At 43.2% G+C, this 27,463-nt stretch overlaps 1 protein-coding gene across 6 annotated transcripts in view; it reads right to left on the bottom strand.

Moving 5' to 3' along the window:
• LOC109897714 (pleckstrin homology domain-containing family A member 7) overlaps positions 1-27,463 on the bottom strand; it is a 201,775-nt gene that overhangs the window by 118,941 nt on the left and 55,371 nt on the right. Inside the window, exon 1 of one of the 6 annotated variants that reach the window (XM_020492248.2) lies at positions 19,499-19,595. The exons of the other annotated variants lie outside the window; for them this stretch is intronic. Coding sequence (XP_020347837.2) covers positions 19,499-19,509 — 11 coding nt within the window. The 5' untranslated portion in view covers positions 19,510-19,595. Of the gene's footprint in view, positions 1-19,498; positions 19,596-27,463 lie in introns of those variants that run through there. 6 annotated transcript variants of the gene reach the window in all.

Genomic DNA, 27,463 nt, shown 5'->3' on the forward strand with positions numbered 1-27,463 from the left:
CACATATTGCACTTTTACTTTCTTTTCCAACACTGTTTTTGCATTATTTATACCAAATTGAACATGTTTCATAATTTATTTGAGGCTAAATTGATTTTATTAATGTATTATATTAAGTTAAAATAAGTGTTAATTCAGTATTGTTGTAATTGTCATTATTACAAATAAATAAATACAAATTGTTAAGATCCCCCCCCAAAAAAAATTTAATCTGCATTTTTTGGGACCTCCAATCATCGGTATCGGCGTTGAAAAATCATAATCGGATGACCTCTACTTAGGTTGCTGTCATTAAAACTTGTTTTTCAACCACTCCAGAAATGTCTTGTTAAGTGGGTTAGGACATCTACTTTGTGCATGACACAATTAATTTTTCCAACAATTGTTAACAGACAGATTATTTCACTTATACTTCACTGTATCACAATTCCAGTGGGTCAGAAGTTTACATACAAAGTTGACTGTGCATTTAAACAACTTGGAAAATTCCAGAAAATTGTCAAGGCTTTAGAAGCTTCTGATTGACATTGTTTGGGTCAATTGGAGGTGTACCTGTGGATGTATTTCAAGGCCTACCTTCAAACTCAGTGCCTCTTTGGGAGTCATGGGAAAATCAAAAGAAATCAGCCCCAAAAAATTGTAGACCTCCACAAGTCTGGTTCATCCTTGGGAGAAATTTCCAAACGCCTGAAGGTACCACGTGCATCTGCACAAACAATAGTACGCAAGTATAAACACCATGGGACCACACAGCCGTCATACCGCTCAGGAAGAAGACACGTTCTGTCTCCTAGAGATGAACGTACTTTGGTGCGAAAAGTTCAAATCAATCCCAGAACAATAGCAAAGGACATTGTGAAGATGCTGGAGGAAACAGGTACAAAAGTATCTATATCCACAGTAAAACAAGTCCTATATCGACATAACCTGAAAGGCCGCTCAGCAAGGAAGAAGCCACTGCTCCAAAACCGCCATAAAAAAGCCAGACTACGGTTTGCAACTGCACATGGGGACTAAGATTGTACTTTTTGGAGAAATGTCTTCTGGTCTGATGAAACAAAAATAGAACTGTTTGGCCATAATGACCATTGTTATGTTTGGAGGAAAAAGGGGGAGGCTTGCAAGCCGAAGAACACCATCCCAACCGTGAAGCACGGGGGTGGCAGAATCATGTTGTGGGGGTGCTTTGCTGCAGGAGCGACTGGTGCACTTCACAAAATAGATGGCATCAGGGGGATAAAAAATTATGTGGATATATTGAAGCAACATCTCAAGGCATCAGTCAGGAAGGTAAAGCTTGGTAGCAAATGGGTCTTCCAAATGGACAATGATCCCAAGCATACTTCCAAAGTTGTGGCAAAATGGCTTAAGGACAACAAAGTTAAGGTATTGGAGTGGCCATCACAAAGCCCTGATCTCAATCCTCTAGAACCTTTGTGGGCAGAACTGAAAAAGCGTGTGCGAGCAAGAAGGCCTACAAACCTGACCCAGTTACACCAGCTCTGTCAGGAGGAATGGGCCAAAAATCCCCCAACTTATTGTGGGAAGGCTACCCAAAATATTTGACCCAAGTTAAACCATTTAAAGGCAATGCTACCAAATAGTAACTGAGTGTATGTAAACTTCTGACCCACTGAGAATGTCATGAAAGAAATAAAAGGAGAGAATGGTTCATTTCGCTCTACTATTATTCTGACATTTCACATTTTTAAAATAAAGTGGTGATCCTAACTGACCTAAGACAGGGAATTTTTATTAAAACTTTCAAAGATAATTCGTAAAAATCCAAATAACTTGATCTGCATTGTAAAAGGTTTAAATTAAACAGTGTTTTCCATGCTTGATCAATGAACCATAAACAATTAATGAACATGCACCTGTGGAACGGTCGTTAAGACACTAACAGCTTACAGACGGTAGGCAATTAAGGTCAGTTATGAAAACTTAGGATACTAAAAGAGGCCTTTCTACTGACTCTGGAAAAACACAAAAAGAAAGATGCCCAGGGTCCCTGCTCATCTGCGTGAACGTGCCTTAGGCATGCTGCAAGGATGCATGAGGACTGCAGATGTGGCCAGGGCAATAAATTGCAATGTCCGTACCTTGAGATGCCTAAGACAGCGCCACAGGAAGACCGGGCCGACAGCTGATCGTCCTCGCAGTGACAGACCACATGTAACAACACCTGCACAGGATTGGTACATCCGAACACCTGTGGACAGGTTCATGAAGGCAACAACAACTGCCAGGGTTGCACCAGGAACGCACAGTCCTTCCATCAGTGCTCAGACGGTTCGCAATAGGCTGGACTGAGCGCTCACCAGACATCACCGGCAACAATGTCGCCTATGGGCACAAACCCACCGTCGCTGGACCAGACAGGACTAGCAAAAAGTGCTCTTCACTGACGAGTCGCGCTATTGTCTCACCAGGGGTGATGGTCAGATGTGTGTTTATCGTCGAAGGAAGGAGCATTACATCGAGGCCTGTATTCTGGAGTGGGGTCAATTTGGAGGTGGAGGGTCTGTCATGGTCTGGGGCATTGTGTCACATCATCATCGGACTGAGCTTGTTGTCATTGCAGGCAATCTCAATGCTGTAAATTACAGGGAAGACATCCTCCTCCCTCAGGTGGTACCCTTCCTGCAGGCTCAACCTGACATGACCCTCCAGCATGACAATGCCACCAGCCACACTGCTCGTTCTGTGCATGATTTCCTGCAAGAGAGGAATGTCAGTCTTCTGCCATGGCCAGCGAAGAGCCCGGACCTCAATCCCATTGAGCACGTCTGGAACCTGTTGGATCGGAGGGCGAGGGCTAGGGCCATTCTCCCCAGAAATGTCCGGGAACTTGGTGGAAGAGTGGGGTAACATCTCACAGCAAGAACTGGCAAATCTGGTGCAGTCCATGGGGACGAGATGCACTGCAGGTACTTAATGCAGCTGGTGGCCACACCAGATACTCACTGTTACTTTTGACCCCCCCCCTTTGTTCAGGTACACATTATTCAATTTCTGTTTGTTGAGAAATGCAACTGCTGTCCACACCGGATACTATTACTTTTGATTTTGTGCCCCCTTTTTTCAGGGACACATTATTCCATTTCTGTTAGTCACATGTCTGTGGAACTTGATGAAGTTTATGTCTCAGTTGTTGAATCTGGTTACGTTCATACAAATATTTACACATGTTAAGTTTGCTGAAAATAAACGCAGTTAACAGTGAGAGGACGTTTCTTTTTTTTGCTGAGTTTAGTTTGCTAGCTCCATTCCTTTTACCAATTGTGATGAATCTCGATATGTCTTTCTGCCTCTCTTTTCTGCACGTGTCAGGCAAACAGACCCCACATTGATGATGTAGGCTAAATTAAGAAAACATTTTTGGGGGGGAAATTATACCACCACCCAAAAGGGCACTTTGGAGACTAGGGCAAAGATGCATATGCTTTGTACAGGTAGAGCCCCATCTGTGCACATGCCTGGTCACAGACATGGGCATCACTGACACACCCGGCGTAGTGTGCCCACTGGCTATGCTGCAACAACCTGGTGCAACATTCTGTTAATGGCAGAACATGCCGGCACTGAGGCGGCCATTTTGCATTGAGAGGTTACTCCCATTGTCCAGCTGCTGTCATATGTCTGGCAACTGTCTGTTGATGCCACCAAAACAAACAAGAGATCTGAAGTCCAGGTGTCTTGTGACCCCAAAATGTTCTGGGTTACACACAGACTAACAGACCATATAAGTAGCCAGTCTGCAGGTCTAATGGCAGGTTGTCAATCAGTATCCACCTTCGTGAAATAGATGACGCAAGAGATCCCAGACTAACATTAGGAATATGAAGCGAACTGAAGCCAGCCATCTTTAATCCCAAATATGTCTAACTGGCTCCGTGACCCCTCAGGTGTCTCGTCTCCAAAACATTGTGGACTCGGACGAAAAAAGCGTGAAGAAACTTTGCAAACCGTTTAGAGTAGAGCAAACTGTGCACACGCTCTGGATGGAGACGTTTCAAGGACCTACAGCCCCTGGTCTGTCTCCAGGCGCAAACCGTTTAGAGTAGAGCAGACTGTGCACTCGCTCTGGATGGAGACGTTTCAAGGACCTACAGCCCCTGGTCTGTCTCCAGGCTTGTCAGCAGCTCCACAGAAATAGACAACCATAATCTCCTCCAATGAACAGGTTGGTCTGACCCTCGGCATCGTCTCAGAACACATGCACATTTCAAATGCATCAATGGGACATGTTGACACCACACATAAAGGTAGTGTATCCCGTAGAAAAGGACCATAATGGACTTCTGTATGTGTCGGAGTCTGACATAGGGGGAAACAGGTGGTTTTAAGGCCCCAGTGCGAACATTAGAGGCGTGCTAAAATTGAATGATTTATAGTTTACACTATACCACTACTCCCTTCTAGTTGTCCTTTCAATGAAGCCTTATTGTAACGCTTGTCAGGTTTACTTTCACACACTGTTGTTAGACATGGTCAAGGTCACTTTGAGCTGAGTGTCAAGGTGGGTCAAGTTAAAAACAACAGTTTTGACAGTCATGGTGTGTTGATCTTGTTCACTCAATTGAGTTCACTTAACAAGAGAATTTCCCTTTGCCAAATGTTGGCAAGGTCTCCAAGTCAACCTTACGTGCTTGAACATGAGATTTTTCATGGGATGAAACTAACTAAAACCCTCAGTGAAGCGAACATAAACGCTGGTTTAAGTGATAGATTTAATCAATCAACCAAGTTAACTTCAACACTGGCAAGTTTACTTTCACAGGAGTTTCCCCTCACACACTAAAACTTCCGTTAGATGGGCTCCCGAGTGGCACAGTGGTCTTAGGCACTGCATCACAGTGCTAGCTGTGCCACTAGAGATTCTGGTTTGAGTCCAGGCTCTGTCACAGCCGGCCACGACGTCGTCTGGGTTAGGCGAGTGTTTGGTTGGCAGGGATCTCCTTGTCCCATCGCGCACTAGCGAAAAACTAGAGAGCTGGTTGTTTGACCCTTGTCAACGCACCAATCAGTGCTGCCGTCAGCCTCTGTGCCCGATTAGCTTTCATTAAACCCACTCGGGGATAAAGGCCCGGGAACAGATTGCCTATTAAACATATATCATCGTCAAGATAATTAAAATATTTACATTGGCATAAACACTGATGGCAGAGAGACAGTGTTGTGGTGTTGTGTGATTAGGATGAGTGTGGTGCGTGCCGAGCTGTATTTACATTCATTACAGAAGGGCCTAAGCCGACTCCAAAACCCGGTCTAGCCTACAAACGGCAAGTCATGCATTCACTGCAAATGAGCCTTTTTCCTCCCCCAACTGAAAGACTAGTGATGGAGAAAGGATTAGGGAAAGCTATGAGGAGTACAGTGAGTATGTGCAAGAGGATGAAGGTTTACAGCAGGGCTGCCCAACCCTCTTTCTGGAGATCTACTGTCCTGTGGGTTTTCAGTCCAACCCTCTTCCTGGAGATCGACTGTCCTGTGGGTTTTCAGTCCAACACTCTTCCTGGAGATCTACTGTCCTGTGGGTTTTCAGTCCAACCCTCTTCCTGGAGATCTACTGTCCTGTAGGTTTTCAGTCCAACCCTCTTCCTGGAGATCTACCGCCCTGTGGGTTTTCAATCCAACCCTTATTTAACACACCTGATTCTACTAATTAGCTGCTCAAGACCTTAACTAGCTGAATCAGATATGCTAAATTAGGGTTGGACTGAAAACCTACAGGACAGTAGATCTCCAGGAAGAGGGTTGGACTGAAAACCTACAGGACTGTAGATCTCCAGGAAGAGGGTTGTGCAGCCCTGGTTTACATGAAGGACTAATCTGTTAATCTTCCTCCTGCATAGTTTGATTCAGTTCTTATATGTCTTTTCATAGTTTCATGGTCCAGGGAAGTGACAGGGAGAAAAGGTGGGTTTGAGAAGGGAGGGAAAGGGATAGAAAGAGTGAGGGGAAGATGGAGAGAGGAGGTAGAGGGAGAAAAATAAATAAAAGAGATGGACTGCATGGAAGATGGGAGAGAGGATAAAATAGAATTAGAGAGACTAAGAAACTGAAAAACAAAATAAATGGATTGAGGATTATCCTTAGAATCTCTGGTACTGTAGAGGCCATTGTTTCTCTTGTACGGTAACGAGGTGTATTATCAGGAAGGGGCCAACAGCCAAAGATCAGAGGTCAGGTGGACTGAAAAGGGCCATCATGGCTGTATCTGAAGCAACACGAGGCCCTCCAGCCTCAAAACAGCCATGTATCTAACCACACCAGGCCCTTCTGTTGACACGGAAAGCCACTTCACTTCAGTCCTCCACTGCTATACCGGACTGACAACAACATACTGACATTGCAAATAACTGCCTCCTTCAATGGGTCCTCAGCAGTAGAGGAATTCATTGCTTCTGATTGGTCTGATCTACGAGTGTGAAAACGATGTTCGTGACTGAAAATAACCCCCTAGTGAATGCAAGGCATGGAGTTGAATAGATGACTGGTTTATTTCTATGTGGATTTTATTGAGTGGCATTTCAGAGAGAGATCGAGATCATTTGACTGGTCTCAATGTCATGACATGGCCCTCTTTGGGTATAGCGTCCCTTCCCCCTCTCTCTCTCTCGCCTTCTCCCAGGCTGCTGTTATCTCAGGTCGTAAATTCCTGGAGGAGACTGTCTTCCTCATGGCCAGACAGTATAGAGAGAGAGAAGGTTTCACAGGAGAACAAAGGAACCTCTTCTCCAGCATAGAACTTGAGAACTGAACACTGTACATGTTTGGGAGAAGGTGTACACGGTCGAGGAAGAATCCAGCTACGACCGGTCCATTTCGTTTAATGTTTTTGAAACGCATGAGAGACAATATAGCCACATTACCATAACTCTGTTATACAAGAGTCTCAGTTATGAGGCTTGCATCTAATTGTTGTATAAAATGAATGAGTAAAGATGAAACTATTTGTGTAATTATGTAATGTGATTTTAAACTGTTTAGTGAAAGGGAACCCAATTCCCTTTAAAGTTAATTAAGTCATTGGCCCGCCCCATGAGCACAGACATTGATCTGGCGTCATGGGACAGCCTTTTTCTGCTCTTTCGAATGTAACCCCCACCTGGAGAATCATCTCCAGACCAGCTTACCTCAATTACGAGAGGGCTAAGGTTTGAGACGAGACCAGTACCTCATCACAGAGGGAGTTAAGGTTTGATTAGATTGCTGAATTCTTAACGTGGTTAAACTCGGAGACTATCGATACCGACAGAATAAGAACATATCTTTGATACTAATTACTAGTCTGCAGCTAGTAATTCTGTACCATTGAACGCGAAGACCGACAACCGCCGAAACACCTATCTACAAGAACATTTCTGAAATGGGACTCTGAAGTATCCATTCTAACCACGAGAGACGATCAGACGAACTCTCCAACAGAAAGACGGATGATTCCAACAGAGATCACGACGACACACTGAGTGTAAATATATATTGATTGCAGATATTCCCGAATGAGTGAGCGTTCATGTGCAAAGGATTAGCATTTCAATGAATATAATTATCAAGTGTGTAGTGACTCATTTGCGTAATTCCAGCCTCTCAGTCAACCCCCACTTCCCTTTTGTCCACCAAGCCGTGATACCAGTTTATCCCACTAGGGAAACTCCACTATCATTTCCTTGTAACTATATCTACTGTTTGTTTATGCCTTTCTGTGATTATTTAGTTAGTAAATAAATTATTTAAGACAATTGATGTATGGATGATTCATAGCGAAGACTGGGTTCATGCAAATAACCAACAATTTACGAAGTTTGGAATGACACTAACGTGAGGTAAAGAATAAGTCATTACTTAGAAGACTAATTGATCAGATATTAAAATATCTGAAAGTTATATTAGGAAAATTATAACTTTGTAATCTGAACATTTTCCTTGGTGCCCCAACTTCCTAGTTAATTACATTTATATGATTAAGTTAGTTTAATCACGTAATAATAATTACAGAGAATTTAATTGATAACAATAAGTCTTCAGTTTAATGATGCCAAAGAAACGACAACACGTGTCGGGGCAACACGAAAACTCACAACTACTATTTGAAGGCCACTGTCACAATGCCAACACAGGATGACATCTTAACTTCAGACACTGTCCCTTATAATAGAACAGGACATCATAGAAATATTAAAGTAATATAATAATACTGAGACTAAAACTGACCTGGGATCCACACATAGTCATCGATGGTAAAAACATGATCAGCATCACCTAGTTTTAATCCACACGCCAATCTCTCTCCGCTCCACTGGTAGAACTCACCTCTATCAACCTCTATTTAACAGACTTACAGTATAAGGATGTGACCCTAACAGTAGACATTGATTTACATGGCTGTCAGACAGACTGTTTATGTGTTCCAAATGACACCCTATTCCCTATATAGTGCACTACCATAGGGCCCTGGTCAAAAGTAGTGCACTATATAGGGAATATGGTGCCATTTGGGACACATTTCACCATTTCTGTTTCCTCCTCAGGCAACAGTCGTGTTGCTTTCTGTCAGCGCTATCTTCCTTGTCATCTCTTATCTGATCTGCCCCTCTGAGGTAAAGTTTCCCATGGGTACAGATCTAGGATCAGCTTCCCTTCCCCTAATCCTAACCTTAACTATTAGTGGTGAAAATGCTAAACTGAACCCAGATCAGCATTTGTCCCCGCCGGGATGGTCATGGGAAATGCCTAGTCAAAACACCAGGGTGTAAGTGAAAACAGAATAGAGCTGAGGACACCGTATTATAATAAAGTGCAAACACCACAATAACGTGAGAAAATGTAACTGGTTAACTAACTGACTCGGGTCACAGCTCAGTGGGGAAAGGTTCAGTGTGACAATCCGATCATAGTGTTTACTCTGATTGTTTGAAAAGCTCACAAGTTAGCGGACTCCTCTTCAACATGTCAGTGATGACCATCAGGTTAAGACATTATGTTGATAAGAAATGCTTTATGCTACTCCTACAGATGACAAACAATTACCAATCAGAGATTAATCAAATCGTGTATCCCAAAAATGGGGGCTCTCTTTCTCAATGGCTGTTCCTCCAGAAAGACAGGGGAAACAACAAGCAGTCTGCTCCTCCAGATAGACAGGGTAAACAACAAGCAGTCTGCTCCTCCAGATAGACAGGGTAAACAACAAGCAGTCTGCTCCTCCAGAAAGACAGGGTAAACAACAAGCAGTCTGCTCCTCCAGAAAGACAGGGTAAACAACAAGCAGTCTGCTCCTCCAGATAGACAGGGTAAACAACAAGCAGACTGCTCCTCCAGATAGACAGGGTAAACAACAAGCAGTCTGCTCCTCCAGAAAGACAGGGTAAACAACAAGCAGTCTGCTCCTCCAGAAAGACAGGGTAAACAACAAGCAGTCTGCTCCTCCAGATAGACAGGGTAAACAACAAGCAGACTGCTCCTCCAGATAGACAGGGTACAACAAGTAGTCTTGTTAGTAGTAGTTCAACCCCTCTATCCAACCCCTCCCTCTCTCTTCCTCCAACTCCTCCCTCTCCAACCCCTCAATCCCTCTTCCTTCATCTCCAACCCCTCTTCCTCTCCAAGCCCTCCCTCTCTAACCCCACCATCCCTCTCCACCAGACAGGGTTATGAGGCAGTGTTCAGAATTCATTGCTGCTGTGCAGAGAGGCTGGTGGATTGTGATACTCAAGCCCTGATGAGATGCTCAATCTGCGTCTCAAATAGCATCCTATTACCTATATAGTGTAGTACTTTTGACCAGGGACCATAGGGCTCTGGTTAAAAGAAGTGCACTATATAGGGAATATGATGCCATTTGGGATGCAATCTCTTTCTTTACTGGGACCCGTTAAGGTGACATCAGGAAAAATATGCTACAGCCGCTACTGCAAATAAAACCACAACGCCTATTTATCAATCCCCCTATATACAACAACTGAACTGCCAATCAGCGACGCCACTGGGCCAGCTGTGGCTTTTTGTTTTCCTCCTCTCCAAAAGCTGCTCTGGGACATTTGTTGCCATGGCGATCGTCGATGTGGCCGTACATACAGATGGTCCACTTTTTTACGTGACATAATTGATGTCTTCAATTACAATAAACAAGAGCCTTGGGGAGCAGTGATATTGAAAAGTGCCATTTTAGTGAAAGAGGGGGTAGAAGTGTTTACTACTACATATACTCTGCTTCCTCCAAACAGGTCTAAGTCACAGTATAAACACGGTATAAACGTCCAACCGGCTGGGCCCGGCCTCCCGCTGACTGGAGAGCAGGGTTTCAGTCTGGAGACAGAGCATGCTAAATCATTGACAACTTTACCATCCCTTTCACATTCTCATAAGCTCCTCAGGTCCCCTGTTGGGCCCTGGAGTGTGCGTGCGCCACTAGAGTCATGTGTGCCTGTGAGAATCTGACTAGCGGAGGTCCCCAGTGTCCGGTCTGGAGCGTGAAATGACAACCTCTGTCAAATCAAATCAAAGTTTATTTGTCACATGCGCCGAATACAACAACTTTACAGTGAAATGCTTACTTATAGGATCTAACCAATGGTGCAAAAAAGGTATTCATTGAACAATAGGTAAGTAAAGAAATAAAACAACAGTAAAAAGACAGGTTATATACAGTAGAGAGGCTATAAAAGTAGCGAGGCTATAACAGTAGCGAGGCTACATACAGTAGAGAGGCTATAACAGTAGAGAGGCTATAACAGTAGAGAGGCTATATACAGTAGTGAGGCTATAACAGTAGTGAGGCTATAAAAGTAGTGAGGCTACATACAGACACCAGTTAGTCAGGCTGATTGAGGTAATATGTACATGTAGATATGGTTAAAGTGACTATGCATATATGACGAACAGAAAGTAGCAGTAACGTAAAAGAGGGGTTGGCGGGTGGTGGGTGGTGGGACACAATGCAGATAACCCGGTTAGCCAATGTGCGGGAGCACTGGTTGGTCGGGCCAATTGAGGTAGTATGTACATGAATGTATATTTAAAGTGACTATGCATATGATAAACAGAGAGTAGCAGCAGCGTAAAAGAGGGGTTGGGGGGGGGGGCACACAATGCAAATAGTCCAGGTAGCCATTTGATTACCTGTTCAGGAGTCTTATGGCTTGGGGGTAAAAACTGTTGAGAAGCCATTTTGTCCTAGACTTGGCACTCCTGTACCACTTGCCATGCGGTAGTAGTGAGAACAGTCTATGACTGGGGTGACTGGGGTCTTTGACAATTTTTAGGGCCTTCCTCTGACACCACCTGGTGTAGAGGTCCAGAATGGCAGGCAGCTTAGCCCCAGTGATGTACTGGGCCGTATGCACAACCCTCTATAGTGCCTTGCGGTCAGATGCCGAGCAATTTCCGTACCAGGCAGTGATGCAACCAGTCAGTCATGCTCTCGATGTTGCAGCCATGTCGCTGACCTCCTCCCTATAGGCTGTCTCGTCGTTGTCGGTGATCAGGCCTACCACTGTTGTGTCGTCTGCAAACTTAATGATGGTGTTGGAGTCGTGCCTGGCCATGCAGTCGTGGGTTAACAGGGAGTACAGGAGGGGACTGAGCACGCACCCTTGAGGAGCTCCAGTGTTGAGGATCAGCGTGACAGATGTGTTGCTACCTACCCTCACCAACTGCGGCCCGTCAGGAAGTCCAGGATCCAGTTGCAGAGGGAGGTGTTTAGTCCCAGGTTCCTTAGCTTAGTGATGAGCTTTGAGGGCACTATGGTGTTGAACGCTGAGCTGTAGTCAATGAATAGCATTCTCACATAAGCCCTAGCGGTGCCAAAAGCCCTGATCTGCCCTAAAATGCCTATGTATATTACGATCGCCAGAACGGCCAAGCATGTTTATTGTTTTTTACGGCATTTTGGGTTTATTATGAACAGGTTCGATCCCCACTGTGAATTATTTTAAAGTTCGCTACAAATCATCATATTTCATTAAACTGTGATCCATTCTGACTACTCCATCTGTCGTCATACAGGACCACGTGCCGGCAGGCTACTATGCACGCGTCTCTCAGACAGGATGAAAACGACTACATCGACCATGATCCTTTGCTAGTTACATCCACCTTCACCATGAACCTTAGCTATTTTTTGGTGCCATTCAGCAATATAGTGTGCTTCAAATTGTTCTGGCTTAATGCGAGTAGTTTTCCATAGGAATATGTGGATGACGTCAGCACTATCCCCATCTATTGGTTTTAATGGCCAACAATGTCTCTTCCCTTCACTAGCAGGGTAAGCAAATTCAAACATTGAAAAACAACCTAACTTGTGAACAAAACAATGTAAATATCCAAGAAACACAAGGATAAAGTCTCACTTTATTAGTTAGACCAACTTTTACCTGTGTGGATTGCTTCTAAAAACAAAATGTTTCAACTAGAGGTCGACCGATTAATCAGAATGGCAGATTAATTAGGGCCGATTTCAAGTTTTCATAACAATCTATAATCATAAAAAAAAAATTACACCTTTATTTAATCTTTATTTAACTTGTCAAGTCAGTTAAGAACACATTCTTATTTTCAATGACGACCTAGGAATGGTGGGTTAACTGCCTCGTTCAGGGGCAGAACGACAGATTTTCACCTTGTCAGCTCGGGGGATCCAATCTTGCAACCGTACAGTTAATTAGTCCAACGCAATAACCACCTGCCTCTCTCTCATTGCACTCCACAAGGAGACTGCCTGTTACGCAAATGCAGTAAGCCAAGGTAAGTTGCTAGCTAGCATTAAACTTATCTTATAAAAAACAATCAATCATAATCACTAGTTAACTACACATGGTTGATGATATTACTAGATATTATCTAGCGTGTCCTGCATTGCATATAATCTGACTGAGCATACAAGCATCTAAGTATCTGACTGAGTGCTGGTAGGCAGAAGCAGGCGCGTAAACATTCATTCAAACAGCACTCTCGTGCATTTTGCCAGCAGCTCTTCGTTGTGCGTCAAGCATTGCGCTGTTTATGACTTCGAGTCTATCAACTCCCGAGATGAGGCTGGTGTAACCGAAGTGAAATGGCTGGTTAGTTAGCGCGCGCTAATAGCATTCTAAACTTCACTCGCTCTGAGCCTTGGTGGTTGTTTCCCTTGCTCTGCATGGGTAACCCTGCTTCGATGTGGTGGCTGTTGTCGTTGTGTTCCTGGTTCGAGCCCAGGGAGGAGCGAGGAGAGGGACGGAAGCTATACTGTTACACTGGCAATACTAAAGTGACTATAAGAACATCCAATAGTCGACGGTTAATTAAATACAAATGGTATAGAGGGAAATAGTCCTATAATTCCTATAATAACTACAACCTAAAACTTCTTACCTGGGAATATTGAAGACTCATGTTAAAAGGAACCACCAGCTTTCATATGTTCTCATGTTCTGAGCAAGGAACTGAAACGTTAGCTTTCTTACAAAGCACATATTGCACTTTTACTCTCTTCTCCAACACTTTGTTTTTGCATTATTTAAACCAAATTGAACATGTTTCATTATTTACTTGAGGCTAAATTTATTTTATTGATGTATTATATTAAGTTAAAATAAGTGTTCATTCAGTATTGTTGTAATTGTCATTACAGAAGAGCACTTAGACTGACCTAGGATCTGTTATCGAGAAAGGCCTAATGGAACATTGACTGTCCCAGGCCAGTACAAGCTGGAGTGAAAGTGTATAGCAAGATTTATAGCTACCTCTCCACTAGAGACTGAGGAAACAGAAGTAGGAAATAAAATGCTGCATTGTGTTACGCGTGTCCAGCAGGGTCATGAACTCTACTGCTCACCCCTTGATAAGAACAACACACCATATGCCATTGGCTATTAAAAAGATAGCTATACTCAGCAATAACAGGCAGAGAGAATCTGGAGAGAGAGAGAGAGGTGTGTGTGTGTGTGTGTGTGTGTGTGTGTGTGTGTGTGTGTGTGTGTGTGTGTGTGTGTGTGTGTGTGTGTGTGTGTGTGTGTGTGTGAGAGAGTGATACAGATATAAAACCGTCTGAAAGAGAGAACCAAACACCCTCTTTGCACAGTGACCCAAACTGCCCCCATGAGACTAAAACTGAGCTGTTGTCATGGTTGTAGACGTGGCAGACGTGGGGATTTGTGGCAGGGAGTGGATATGCACTGGGAGAGAGACAGACAGACAGACAGACAGGCAGGCGATGTCAGGGAGAATCAACAGTGAAGAGAGCTTGGACTTATACCATGGGTCAGCAACAGACAGGCAGGCAGGCAGGCAGGCAGGCAGGCAGGCAGGCAGGCAGGCAGGCAGGCAGGCAGGCAGGTCAGGGAGAATCAACAGTGAAGAGAGCTTGGACTTATACCATGGGTCAGCAACAGACAGGCAGGCAGGCAGGCAGGCAGGTGGGCAGGCAGGCAGGCAGGCAGGTCAGGGAGAATCAACAGTGAAGAGAGCTTGGACTTATACCATGGGTCAGCAACAGGCAGGCAGGCAGGCAGGCTGGCAGGCAGGCAGGCAGGCAGGCAGGTCAGGGAGAATCAACAGTGAAGAGAGCTTGGACTTATACCATGGGTCAGCAACAGACAGGCAGGCAGGCAGGCAGGCAGGCAGGCAGGCAGGCAGGCAGGCAGGCAGGCAGGCAGGCAGGCAGGCAGGTCAGGGAGAATCAACAGTGAAGAGAGCTTGGACTTATACCATGGGTCAGCAACAGGCAGGCAGGCAGGCAGGCAGGCAGGCAGGCAGGCAGGCAGGTCAGGGAGAATCAACAGTGAAGAGAGCTTGGACTTATACCATGGGTCAGCAACAGACAGGCAGCGGGCCAAAACTGGACTCCAACGTTTTTAGTTTTCTTTTTACAAATACTGTAAAACGACCAGGAATTCAGAAACAAATGTGTTTAAATTATGAAATCTGTTCAGAAGTATTACAATAAATAGGAGAGACATGATCGTGTGTCAATGTAATGAAAGTATGAAATTATTGTTATTTTTCCAATACAAATCTCTTTTTTTGGGCTTAGTTGTGGTCAATTTTCAGTATACAAATTGCTATATTTATATTCCGGTCCCCTGACCATTCACGCAGACAAACGTCGGACCCCGGCTGAATCTATATAGTTGCTCACCCCTGGCTTATAATGAGAAACAGCAGTCTCCTAAGGAGATGTGTGTGTGATCTCTGTTAAGATCTACGCAGGTCACAAACACTGGTCACGTCACCTGGCAACACGACTGAGCTTGTGACTTCATCTCCAAAAAGGACATAAACACACACACACACACACACTAGAGATCGACTGATAACAGCATAGCCAATTACACACACACACACACACACACACACACACACACACACACACATAGCAGCACACTCACACCAGGTGTCCATTAATCACAGTCTTGCTATTCTTTTAATGTAAAAAGCCATTTAAATGCAATAAGGGTTAAGTGTCTTGCTCAAGGGCACATCAACAGATGTTTCACCTACTCGGCTCAGCGATTGGAACCAGCGATCTTTCGGGTTACTGGCCCAACGCTCTTAACCGCTAGGCTACCTGCCACCGATCTGATATACCATTACCCTGCAACATTTCTCCTCTAACTCTTAACTGCAAAACAAAAACAATAGTCAATATCAAAGTAATAATCGACACTTATCTTGAATAAGATTACAACAGCGTTCACCCCATCTTTGAATTTAACCAATCAGATCAGGGTGTGCTTATCGCTTCGCTGTAATGACTTTGCTGGTTTGCTCCATAACTCCAATTCATCTGTATTAATAAAGAAAACTAATTCGGACAAATTGCTAGTCGGACTGTGGAATATGTGAACAGAGACGAGCTGTTATCATTGCAGCACCACCCGTGGAGTATCAGAATGTGTGGATACAAAGACGCATTATGCCCAAAAATGCAAGAGGGGGAGCACTGGAGTCCGGGCTACCCACAGAGGCTGTGAGGACAATTGGTTTAGTTGCTGTTCCAGCCTACTCCTGATTCACTGTGTCTACTGGGTTGAGATAGAGAGAGTTTGCCTCGTCTCTAGTGGGTTGGGATAGAGAGAGTTTGCCTCGTCTCCACTGGGTTGGGATAGAGAGAGTTTGCCTCGTCTCCACTGGGTTGGGATAGAGAGAGTTTGCCTCGTCTCCACTGGGTTGGGATAGAGAGAGTTTGGTGTAAAGAAGCATTGAAGGGATTTGTTTAGGCCATCTCGTTTGAGAGATAGAGGGAGTTTGGTGTAAAGAAGCATTGAAGGGATTTGTTTCCATCTCGTTTGAAAAAACCAGTTAGGACGGCGGTGTGGAACAGCACCATAGCCTGGGTGCCAGTGTTTCTGCTGCATTCAACAAGTCATGTTGAAGCGGTCTGGCTCCCTCCCATCAGATCACATTGGTTTGTCCCACTCCTATTGACAAATACCAGTGTGCCCAGTCTATTTCCCAGTAGAGGGATTGGATTGAGTGGCGTTGGATTTCACCTCTTAGAGATCCTATTGTGGATTCTTTGATTGCACACAAAGCCGTTACAGATTAGGCTGAGATTACAGAGGCGGTGCCCACGCGGTCCACGGACAGCGTCTGAAGTAATGTGAGACCCACAGCATTCCCTTACACAGAACTAAAGTCTTCACACACACACACACACACACACAATGCCTGCAGAACTGCCTCAAAGACCCAGGCAACTTCCAAAAGTCACAGGAATGCTCAGAATGCTCAGAATTACTCCGTAGAGGGCAGCAACCCTTTCTGCTTTAGACATTGTGAGTATGCTGCTATCCTACATGCAATAGATTGACAGCTTGCTCAGGTGTGAAAAGACCACACACACACAAGTCTTCTACACACTTTCACTGCTCAGCTTTCCATTTACAGACCTACCCACAAAGGTTCTAAACCCAAAAGGTGCACCATCGTGAGACTTGATTTCCGGAAACGCGCAAGCAGACCAGGCCAGTTTGGGATTTGAAAAGTGAACAATTCTTCCTTCGTTATTAATGTTCTCAAAATCTAAAAAGGCACATCCTATAGTAGTTGAGCCGGTGTCTTAAGTATTTGAACATGTTATCACGCCAACCTCGTGAAGGGGACACATTTTAATTAGTCAAAAACCACTTTATATGTACAGAACAAAAACATGAACGCAACATGCAAAGTGTTGGTCCCATGTTTCATGATAAATAAAAAGATCCCAGAAATCTTCTTATTTCGCTCAAATGTTCACCTTGTTGGCTCAGGTATTCAAACCAACGACCTTTCAGTTATGGGCCCAACGCTCTAACCGCTAGGCTGCCTTCCGCCCTGGAAGCCTCGAGAAAGCTCACAACAAATCTCTCGCTGACAGTGCAACTGGCCACACCTCACACCACAGCAACCGGGTTTTGACTCACACAACCAGTATGAAAAGCTACATGGGCCATTCTCTAGTAGTTCCTACCTGCTGAGACCTACACAGGAGCAAATACTCTGTACACAGTTGGTTAGCATTGTAAATCCTCTCCTTTCGTAGCTACTGGAACAGATAACGGACTTCGGTCCTTTTTATACCAACGTTGTTCCTTCAACAGGTTTGCTGGTGCAGTAAAGTCCAAGCGAGAAGATAAGGAGAAAGAAAATCCAGAAACTAGGGGATGATGTGGGCGTCCAAGAGCATAATGTCTAGAGAACATTGAGTCGAAGGAAGAGGAACATGTCCAAACAGACCGAGATGGGAAGGAAAAGAGGGGACGGGGGAGGAGAGAAGAGTCCACAGCTGGGTTAATGTAGTAGATCCTCTCTGATCATCGCTGATCCTCTCAATCCCAATGTAGCACGGCACAGAGTAATGAAACTGAAGTCTGGTACCAAAGATTACATTCATGGTCAGTCACAACAGCTTTTGGGACTTTTTTTTTTGGGACTCCCACGTGTTGTGAACTCGGGAGTCTCACAGAGTTTCTTCTTCCTCTGCAAATTGAACAACCGCAGCATTAGTTAAGATGTAGGAGATTGAAATGCTAGTGGTGCCACACAGAATATGGTTGTTTGGTAGAAATGCCTGCAACAGTGTTTAGGATGACTATAACAAGACACCTAAGGTCTCAAGGCTAGGATTGCTATACACTAGTTGATGTCAAATGAAGATTGCGTAGGTTACCACACAAATATTTGATTTTGTACCAGATGTTTCCAAACAAGGAGAGAACAATGTGGTTTTTAAATCTGTATTAAGTATCTTCAATTATTGTAATATTGAGTCACGATTAAATATATTTTCCTGACTAATGATCCGAGGCAGGAAAATATTCAGGCAATGGCAACATGTCAAGTCAAAATAGTTAAGGCTATCACAGTTCAGGTGGAGCAACGAGGCAAGGTTAGCAGGCTATCACAGTTCAGGAGGAGCAACGAGGCAAGGTTAGCAGGCTATCACAGTTCAGGAGGAGCAACGAGGCAAGGTTAGCAGGCTATCACAGTTCAGGAGGAGCAACGAGGCAAGGTTAGCAGGCTATCACAGTTCAGGTGGAGCAACGAGGCAAGGTTAGCAGGCTATCACAGTTCAGGAGGAGCAACGAGGCAAGGTTAGCAGGCTATCACAGTTCAGGAGGAGCAACGAGGCAAGGTTAGCAGGCTATCACAGTTCAGGTGGAGCAACGAGGCAAGGTTAGCAGGCTATCACAGTTCAGGTGGAGCAACGAGGCAAGGTTAGCAGGCTATCACAGTTCAGGAGGAGCAACGAGGCAAGGTTAGCAGGCTATCACAGTTCAGGAGGAGCAACGAGGCAAGGTTAGCAGGCTATCACAGTTCAGGAGGAGCAACGAGGCAAGGTTAGCAGGCTATCACAGTTCAGGAGGAGCAACGTGGTGAGATTAGCAGGCTATCACAGTGACTTTGTGGTTCAGACATGAGATAGTGAATGGATAGGGTGATCCCCTGGCTTTCTGGTTAATCGTGTTTTGCATCATATTGGACAGCAGGTCAGGAATATGCCATTGTTATTAAGGTGTGTGTGTGTCGGAAGGATGAGCAGAGGCTCCCAGACAATCTGCGCCCTCCACATTCCTGATGTGCTGTGACACCTAGCCCAATCCATTTACAGTGCTGAGACCATGGGCTGCTGACAGAGCGCACACACACACACACACAACTAAACACACACACACACACACAACTAAAGAACACACACACACACACAAGTAAAGAATAAAAGACACACACATGCATTGAAACCAAATACCAAATTCTATACTATGCCACTGTATCTTGTCCAATGCCACTCTGACATGTATATATATTCTTAATCCATTCCTTACTAAGATTTAATTGTATTTTGGGTAACTGTTAGATAGGGAAACTGTTAGATATTACTTGTTAGATATTACTGCAGTCAGAACTAGAAACACAAGCATTTCGCAACACCTGCAATAACATCTGCAAAACACATGTATGTCACCAATAAATGTGATTTGATTTTCAACACACAATCAACATACAAATAAATGTGTACATAAAATACACTCACCTCATCTCCATGCGACTGGAAAACCCTCCCAAACAACTGAGACGTTTCCTCAAACAACGAGTAACACTCTGTCATGTGAATGTAAACGGAGAGAGTGAGAAGGGGCGGAGTCTATCGGTGTCACCGTCCGCTTTATTGACAGGTGAGGAAATGATTAACCCGAGTCAGCCAGGTCCCGGCTCACATTCACTGAATACACACAAGTGAACCAGACGTTTCTTCCGCCTGCATATCCCCATGAGATTATCTATAGTATAGTGTTCAAGATGTGAGTCAGATTTCTACCAATGGGACCGTAACCATAGGCTGTGTCCCAAATCGCACCCTATTCCCTACATAGGGCACTACTTGACAAAGCTAGGTGGTTGGATAGTGCTGTACTATTCATCCCAGCAATCTCAAGAGGTGAAATGACCTGGTAGTCTGAGCTCTGACAATAATAAAGCTCACAAACAATATATCCACTACACTTAAAGATACAGGGGCTACTGGGCAGGTTTTTTAAAGATTGAATTGAAACACGTAAATTGTATCACAAAATTTCTCTCAGAGCCAGACAGAATCTGGAGGACAAAAACTCCTTAAACTTCCAGACATTATTTGAGATTATTAATGCCGGTGGCATTAATTAAAATAATTAAATACTGTTATTAGCTAGTTGTATTAAATATGGAAACAACAGCTGCGATTGTAAGGAATTAAAAGAAAAGTCCCTGCTATTACATAAATGTAACGGTGGTGATATGAAATTCTCGTCTACAGAGAATAAAGATTGAGATCTGACAAAACAGGTGTGTGTTTCCAGTTACAAGTTTCAATGTCACGTGAACAAGTACAGTGAAATGCCTTTCTTGCAAACTTAAATCCCAACAATGCAGTAATCAATAACAATGTAATACTAAAAATAACAAGGTAGAACAAAAACACAATAAATAAAAATAAGAAGCACACGAGATGTAAGCATGCATACTATATACAGGGTCAGTTTTAATACCATGTTTACAATGTGTAGGGATACTGGAGGGATGGAGGTACATATGTATAGGAGTAAGGTGACAGGGATACTGGAGTGATGGAGGTAGATATGTATAGGAGTAAGGTGACAGGGATACTGGAGTGATGGAGGTAGATATGTATAGGAGTAAGGTGACAGGGATACTGGAGTGATGGAGGTAGATATATATAGGGGTAAGGTGACAGGGATACTGGAGTGATGGAGGTAGATATGTATAGGAGTAAGGTGACAGGGATACTGGAGTGATGGAGGTAGATATGTATAGGAGTAAGGTGACAGGGATACTGGAGTGATAGAGGTAGATATGTATAGGATTAAGGTGACAGGGATACTGGAGTGATGGAGGTAGATATGTATAGGAGTAAGGTGACAGGGATACTGGAGTAATTGAGGTACATATGTATAGGATTAAGGTGACAGGGATACTGGAGTGATGGAGGTAGATACAGTGGCTTGTAAAAGTATTCACCCCCCTTGGCATTTTTCCTATTTTGTTGCTTTATAACCTGGAATTAAAATAGATTTTTAGGGGGGGGGGGTTGTATCATTTGATTTACACAACATGCCTACCACTTTGAAGATGCAAAATGTTTTATTGTGAAACAAACAAGAAATAAGACACAAAAAAAACAGAACATTTTAATTTATTTTATTTCACCTTTATTTAACCAGGTAGGCCAGTTGAGAATAAGTTCTCATTTAAAACTGCGAACTGGCCAAGATAAAGCATTGAGTGTGCATAACTATTCACACCCCCAAAGGCAAAACTTTGTAGAGCCAGCAATTACAGCTGCAAGTCTCTTGGGGTATGTCTCTATAAGCTTGGCACATCTAGCCACTGGGATTTCTTCAAGGCAAAAACTGCTCCAGCTCCTTCAAGTTGGATAGGTTCCGCTGGTGTATAGCAATCTTTAAGTCATTCCACAGATTCTCAATTGGATTGAGGTCTGGGCTTTGACTGGGCCATTCCAAGACATTTACCTGTTTCTCCTTAAACCACTCGAGTGTTGCTTTAGCAGTATGCTTAGGGTCATTGTCCTGCTGGAAGGTGAACCTCCGTCCCAGTCTGAAATCTCTGCAAGACTAACAGGTTTCCCTCAAGAATTTCTCTGTATTTAGTGCCATCCATCATTCCTTCTATTCTGACCAGTTTCCCAGTCCCTGCCAATGGAAAAACATCCTCACAGCATGATGCTGCCACCCATGCTTCACTGTGGGTATGTTGTTCTCAGGGTGATGAGAGGTGTTGGGTTTGCGCCTGACATAGCGTTTTCCTTGATGGCCAAAAAGCTCATCTGACCAGAGTACCTTCTTCCATATGTTTGGGGAGTCTCCCACATACCTTTTGTCAAACACCAAACATGTTTGCTTATTTAAGCACATATGCAAGTAAAATAGTCGCACTGTCGGGACCTGATCCACTGGTACTGCTTGCCATGTGGAAACAGGGAGAACATTCTATGGCTTGGGTGGCTGGAGTCTAACAATTGTTTGGGCCTTCCTTTCACACCGCATGACAGAGGTCCTGGATGGCAGGGAGCTTGGCCCCAGTGATGCATTAGGCTGTCCGCACCATCCTGTGTAGCGCCATGCGATCGAGCAGTGATGCAGCCAGTCAAGATGCTCTCAGCTGTAGAACTTTGTGAGGATTTGAGGGCCGATGCCAAGCATTTTCAACCTTCTGAGGGGAGGTTGTGTGTGTGTGTGTGTGTCTTTTGATGGTGTTCATTTGAGAGCAGGGCACATCTGCAAAAGTGTGATAAATGTAATCATGTCATTACTGCTGGAGGGGGATGGAGCTACAGTGACGACATCTCAGTATCTTTCACTGATACTTCTATTGGAACAATAGAATATTTCACTAATACGAGGAGGAGACGTTCTCATTACCTCAAAAATATTCCAATCTCTCCATCAAACCTGGGAATGGGTTTGTGCAATTATTCAGCTCCTCTGTGGAGTGAAACTGTGCTAAAATGAGGAGGCAACAGTAACGCTATAAGAAAGCATTACATGTAATTTAGAGTACTAGCCATTCTGAACCACCAGCCTTAAGCCAAAGAGCAAGCCTCTGTAACACTACCCTCAACCAGGATTCATTAGCACATCATGGCATTTCCATGGGAATTCCAAATCAAGTGAGTGACAAATATAAACCGCCATAAGTGTTACAAATATTAACACATTACATTAAACACTTACAAATTGTCCCAGCCCACTATTTGAAAGACACCCCAGAGTCAACATGTAATTTGACCTACAGTCAGTTCAATAACTAATTCCACAGCATTGAGACATTGACCCAACTAACCAGCCTGTTCACCTTGGGTGTATTCATTATGCAGATTCTGTTGGAAAACATTTTACAACGGAAACCGTTTACTCCAAACGCTCTTTAACGTGACATAGAAGCTGTTGGGTTCTTAAACAGAAGTTGTAGTTTATTTGAATTGTATGCTTTCCACATTGCCACTCCGATCTGAAAAGTCTGCCATGTTTGGCACAAGCTGCACATCTAAATTATACATTTTTCAGTGCTCTAAAGTCGAGTGAAAAGTTTTGCAACTGAAACCGTTTACTTCAAATGACGTTGAGTTCTGTTTTGTTCTAAAACGTTCAGTCTCATCTCTATTCAAAACAAATAACCGACTGGAAGAGTTGAAAGGAACCCCGGGGACTTTAGAGCATGGAAGAATTTATCATTTACATGTGCAGCTGAATACATCCCTGGTTCTCTTCCACGACATACGCAAAACCGCCGAAACTTCAGTGAGCCAGGAACCCAATGTGCAATCTCAACCAGAGTGTTGTATCTCAACCAGAGTGTTGTACTAGCATCATTGTTTCTTCCAAATGTTTTTAACCCTTGGGGGGAAAAAAACATATTCAGAATGTTTTTGCAAAAGCTAAACCACTCTGGTAAACTATAATTACACTGCTCAAAAGGGAAAACTTAAACAACACAATGTAACTCCAAGTCAATCACACTTCTGTGAAATCAAACTGCCCACTTAAGAAGTAACACTGATTGACAATAAATTTCACATGCTTTTGTGCAACTGGGATAGACAACAGGTGGGAATTATAGGCAATTAGCAAGACACCCCCAATAAAGGAGTGGTTCTGCAGGTGGGGACCACAGACAACTTCTGAGTTCCTATGCTTCCTGGCTGATGTTTTGGTCACTTTTGAATGCTGGCGGTGCTTTCACTCTAGTGGTAGCATGAGGCGGAGTCTACAACCCACACAAGTGGCTCAGGTAGTGCAGCTCATCCAGGATGGAACATCAATGCGAGCTGTGGCAAGAAGGTTTGCGGTGTCTGTCAGCGTAGTGTCCAGAGCATGGAGGCGCTACCAGGAGACAGGCCAGTACATCAGGAGATGTGGAGGAGGCCGTAGGAGGGCAACAACCCAGCAGCAGGACCGCTACCTCCACCTTTGTGCAAGGAGGAGCAGGAAGAGCACTGCCAGAGCCCTGTAAAATGACCTCCAGCAGGCCACAAATGTGCATGTGTCTGCTCAAACTGTCAGAAACCGACTCCATGAAGGTGGTATGAGGGCCTGACGTCCACAGATGGGAGTTGTGCTTACAGCCCAACATCGTGCAGGATGTTTGGCATTTGCCAGAAAACACCAAGATTGGCAAATTCGCCACTGGCGCCCTGTGCTCTTCACAGATGAAAGCAGGTTCACACTGAGCACGTGACAGACGTGACAGAGTCTGGAGACGCCGTGGAGAACGTTCTGCTGCCTGCAACATCCTCCAGCATGACCGGTTTGGCTGTGGGTCAGTCATGGTGTGGGGTGGCATTTCTTTGGGGGGCCGCACAGCCCTCCATGTGCTCGCCAGAGGTAGCCTGACTGCCATTAGGTACCGAGATGAGAACCTCAGACCCCTTGTGAGACCATATGCTGGTGCGGTTGTCCCTGGGTTCCTCCTAATGCAAGACAATGCTGTACAGCACTTTGAGATATCAGCTGATGTACGAAGTTTTAAGGACATTACATCAAAGTTGGATTAGCCTGTAGTGTGGTTTTCCATATTAATTTTGAGTGTGACTCCAAATCCAGACCTCCATGGGTTGATAAATTTGATATCCACTGATCATTTTTGTGTGATTTTGTTGTCAGCACATTCAACTATGTAAAGAAAAAAATTATTTAATACGAATATTTCATTCATTCAGATCTAGGATGTGTTATTTTAGTGTTCCCTTTTTTGAGAAGTGTACATTGAGATTGCCTGGCAGCCATGTCAGATCCCATAATGCAGCAGCGACAGTTCCATCCAAATGTACATCATCGGCATTAACACACTTCCCTGATGAACACCTCTACTGTATTTCTAGGCCATAAACAGCATATCAATAGGAAGAGAGCAGGATGTAGTATAGTAGTAGTAGTAGTAGTAGTAACAGTAGTAATAGTATCAGTAGTAATAGTATCAGTAGTAGCAACAGTAGTAGTAGTAGTAGTAGTAGTAATAGTAGTAGTAACAGTAGTAACAGTAGTAGCAGTAACAGTAGTAGCAGTAACAGTAGTAGCAGTAACAGTAGTAGCAGTAACAGTAACAGTAGTAACAGTAGTAGTAGTAGTAGTAGTAACAGTAGTAGTAGTAACAGTAGTAACAGTAGTAGTAGTAACAGTAGTAACAGTAACAGTAGTAACAGTAACAGTAGTAGTAGTAACAGTAGTAGTAGTAACAGTAGTAGTAGTAGTAACGGTAGTAGTAGTAACAGTAGTAACAGTAACGGTAGTAACAGTAACAGTAGTAGTAGTAACAGTAGTAACAGTAGTAGTAGTAGTAGTAACCGTAGTAGTAGTAACAGTAGTAGTAGTAACAGTAGTAACAGTAGTAGTAGTAACAGTAGTAGTAGTAACAGTAGTAGTAGTAACAGTAGTAGTAGTAGTAACAGTAGCAACAGTAGTAGTAGTAACAGTAGCAACAGTAGTAGTAGTAGTAGTAGTAACAGTAGTACAGTAGTAGTAGTAACAGTAGTAGTAACAGTAGTAGTAACAGTAGTTGTAGTAACAGTAGTTGTAGTAACAGTAGTAGTTGTAGTAACAGTAGTAGTTGTAGTAACAGTAGTAGTTGTAGTAACAGTAGTAGTTGTAGTAACAGTAATAGAAGTAACAGTAATAGAAGTAACAGTAATAGAAGTAACAGTAATAGAAGTAACAGTAGTAGTAACAGTAGTAGTAGTAGTAGTAACAGTAGTAGTAGTAGTAGTAACAGTAGTAGTAGTAGTAGTCACAGTAGTAGTAGTAGTAGTAGTAGTAACAGTAGTAGTAGTAGTAGTAGTAGTAACAGTAGTAGTAGTAGTAGTAGTAGTAACAGTAGTAGTAGTAGTAGTAGTAGTAACAGTAGTAGTAGTAGTAGTAGTAGTAACAGTAGTAGTAGTAACAGTAGTAGTAAGTAGTATAGTAGTAGTAACAGTAGTAGTAGTAGTAACAGTAGTAGTAGTAACATTAGTAGTAGTAGTAACAGTAGTAGTTGTAGTAACAGTAGTAGTTGTAGTAACAGTAGTAGTAGTAGTAGTAACAGTAGTTGTAGTAACAGTAGTTGTAGTAACAGTAGTAGTAGTAGTAGTAACAGTAGTAGTAGTAGTAGTAGTAGTAGTAGTAGTAGTAACAGTAGTAACAGTATAGTAGTAGTAGTAGTAACAGTAGTAGTTGTAGTGGCAGTAGTAGTAACAGTGGCAGTAGTAGTAGTAACAGTGGCAGTAGTAGTAACAGTAGTTGTAGTAACATTAGTAGTTGTAGTAACAGTAGTAGTAGTTGTAGTGGTAGTAGTAACAGTAGTAGTAACAGTTGTAGTAACAGTAGTAGTAACAGTTGTAGTTAGTAACAGTAGTAGTAGTAGTAACAGTACGTGTAGTAGTAACAGTACGTGTAGTAGTAACAGTAGGCGTAGTAACAGTAGGCGTAGTAACAGTAGTAGTAGTAGTAGTAGTAGTAGTAGTAGTAGTAGTAGTAGTAACAGTAACAGTAGTAGTAGTAGTAGTAGTAGTAACAGTAGTTGTAGTAACGGTAGTTGTAGTAACAGTAGTTGTAGTAGTAGTAACAGTAGTTGTAGTAGTAGTAGTAGTAACAGTAGTTGTAGTAGTAGTAACAGTAGTTGTAGTAGTAGTAACAGTAGTTGTAGTAGTAGTAACAGTAGTAGTAGTAGTAACAGTAGTAGTAGTAGTAACAGTAGTAGTAGTAGTAACAGTAGTAGTAGTAGTAGTAGTAACAGTAGTAGTAGTAGTAGTAGTAGTAGTAGTAGTAGTAGTAACAGTAGTAGTAACAGTAGTAGTAACAGTAGTAGTAGTAGTAACAGTAGTAGTTGTAGTAACAGTAGTAGTAGTAGTAACAGTAGTAGTAGTAGTAACAGTAGTTGTAGTAACAGTAGTAGTTGTAGTAACAGTAGTAGTTGTAGTAACAGTAGTAGTTGTAGTAACAGTAGTAGTAGTAGTAACAGTAGTAGTAGTAACAGTAGTAGTAGTAGTAGTAGTAGTAGTAGTAGTAGTAGTAGTAACAGTAGTAGTAGTAACAGTAGTAGTAGTAGTAGTAGTAACAGTAGTAGTAACAGTAGTAGTAACAGTAGTAGTAGTGGTAGTAGTAGTAGTAGTAACAGTAGTAGTAGTAGTAACAGTAGTAGTAGTAGTAACAGTAGTAGTAGTAGTAACAGTAGTAGTAGTAGTAACAGTAGTAGTAGTAGTAGTAGTAGTAACAGTAGTAGTAGTAGTAGTAGTAGTAACAGTAGTAGTAGTAGTAGTAGTAGTAGTAGTAACAGTAGTAGTAGTAGTAGTAGTAGTAGTAGTAGTAACAGTAGTAGTAGTAGTAACAGTAGTAGTAGTAGTAACAGTAGTAGTTGTAGTAACAGTAGTAGTTGTAGTAACAGTAGTAGTGTAGTAACAGTAGTAGTAGTAACAGTAGTAGTAGTAACAGTAGTAGTAACAGTAGTAGTA

Source organism: Oncorhynchus kisutch, linkage group LG10, assembly GCF_002021735.2.
Source record: "Oncorhynchus kisutch isolate 150728-3 linkage group LG10, Okis_V2, whole genome shotgun sequence".
Lineage (NCBI taxonomy): Eukaryota > Metazoa > Chordata > Actinopteri > Salmoniformes > Salmonidae > Oncorhynchus > Oncorhynchus kisutch.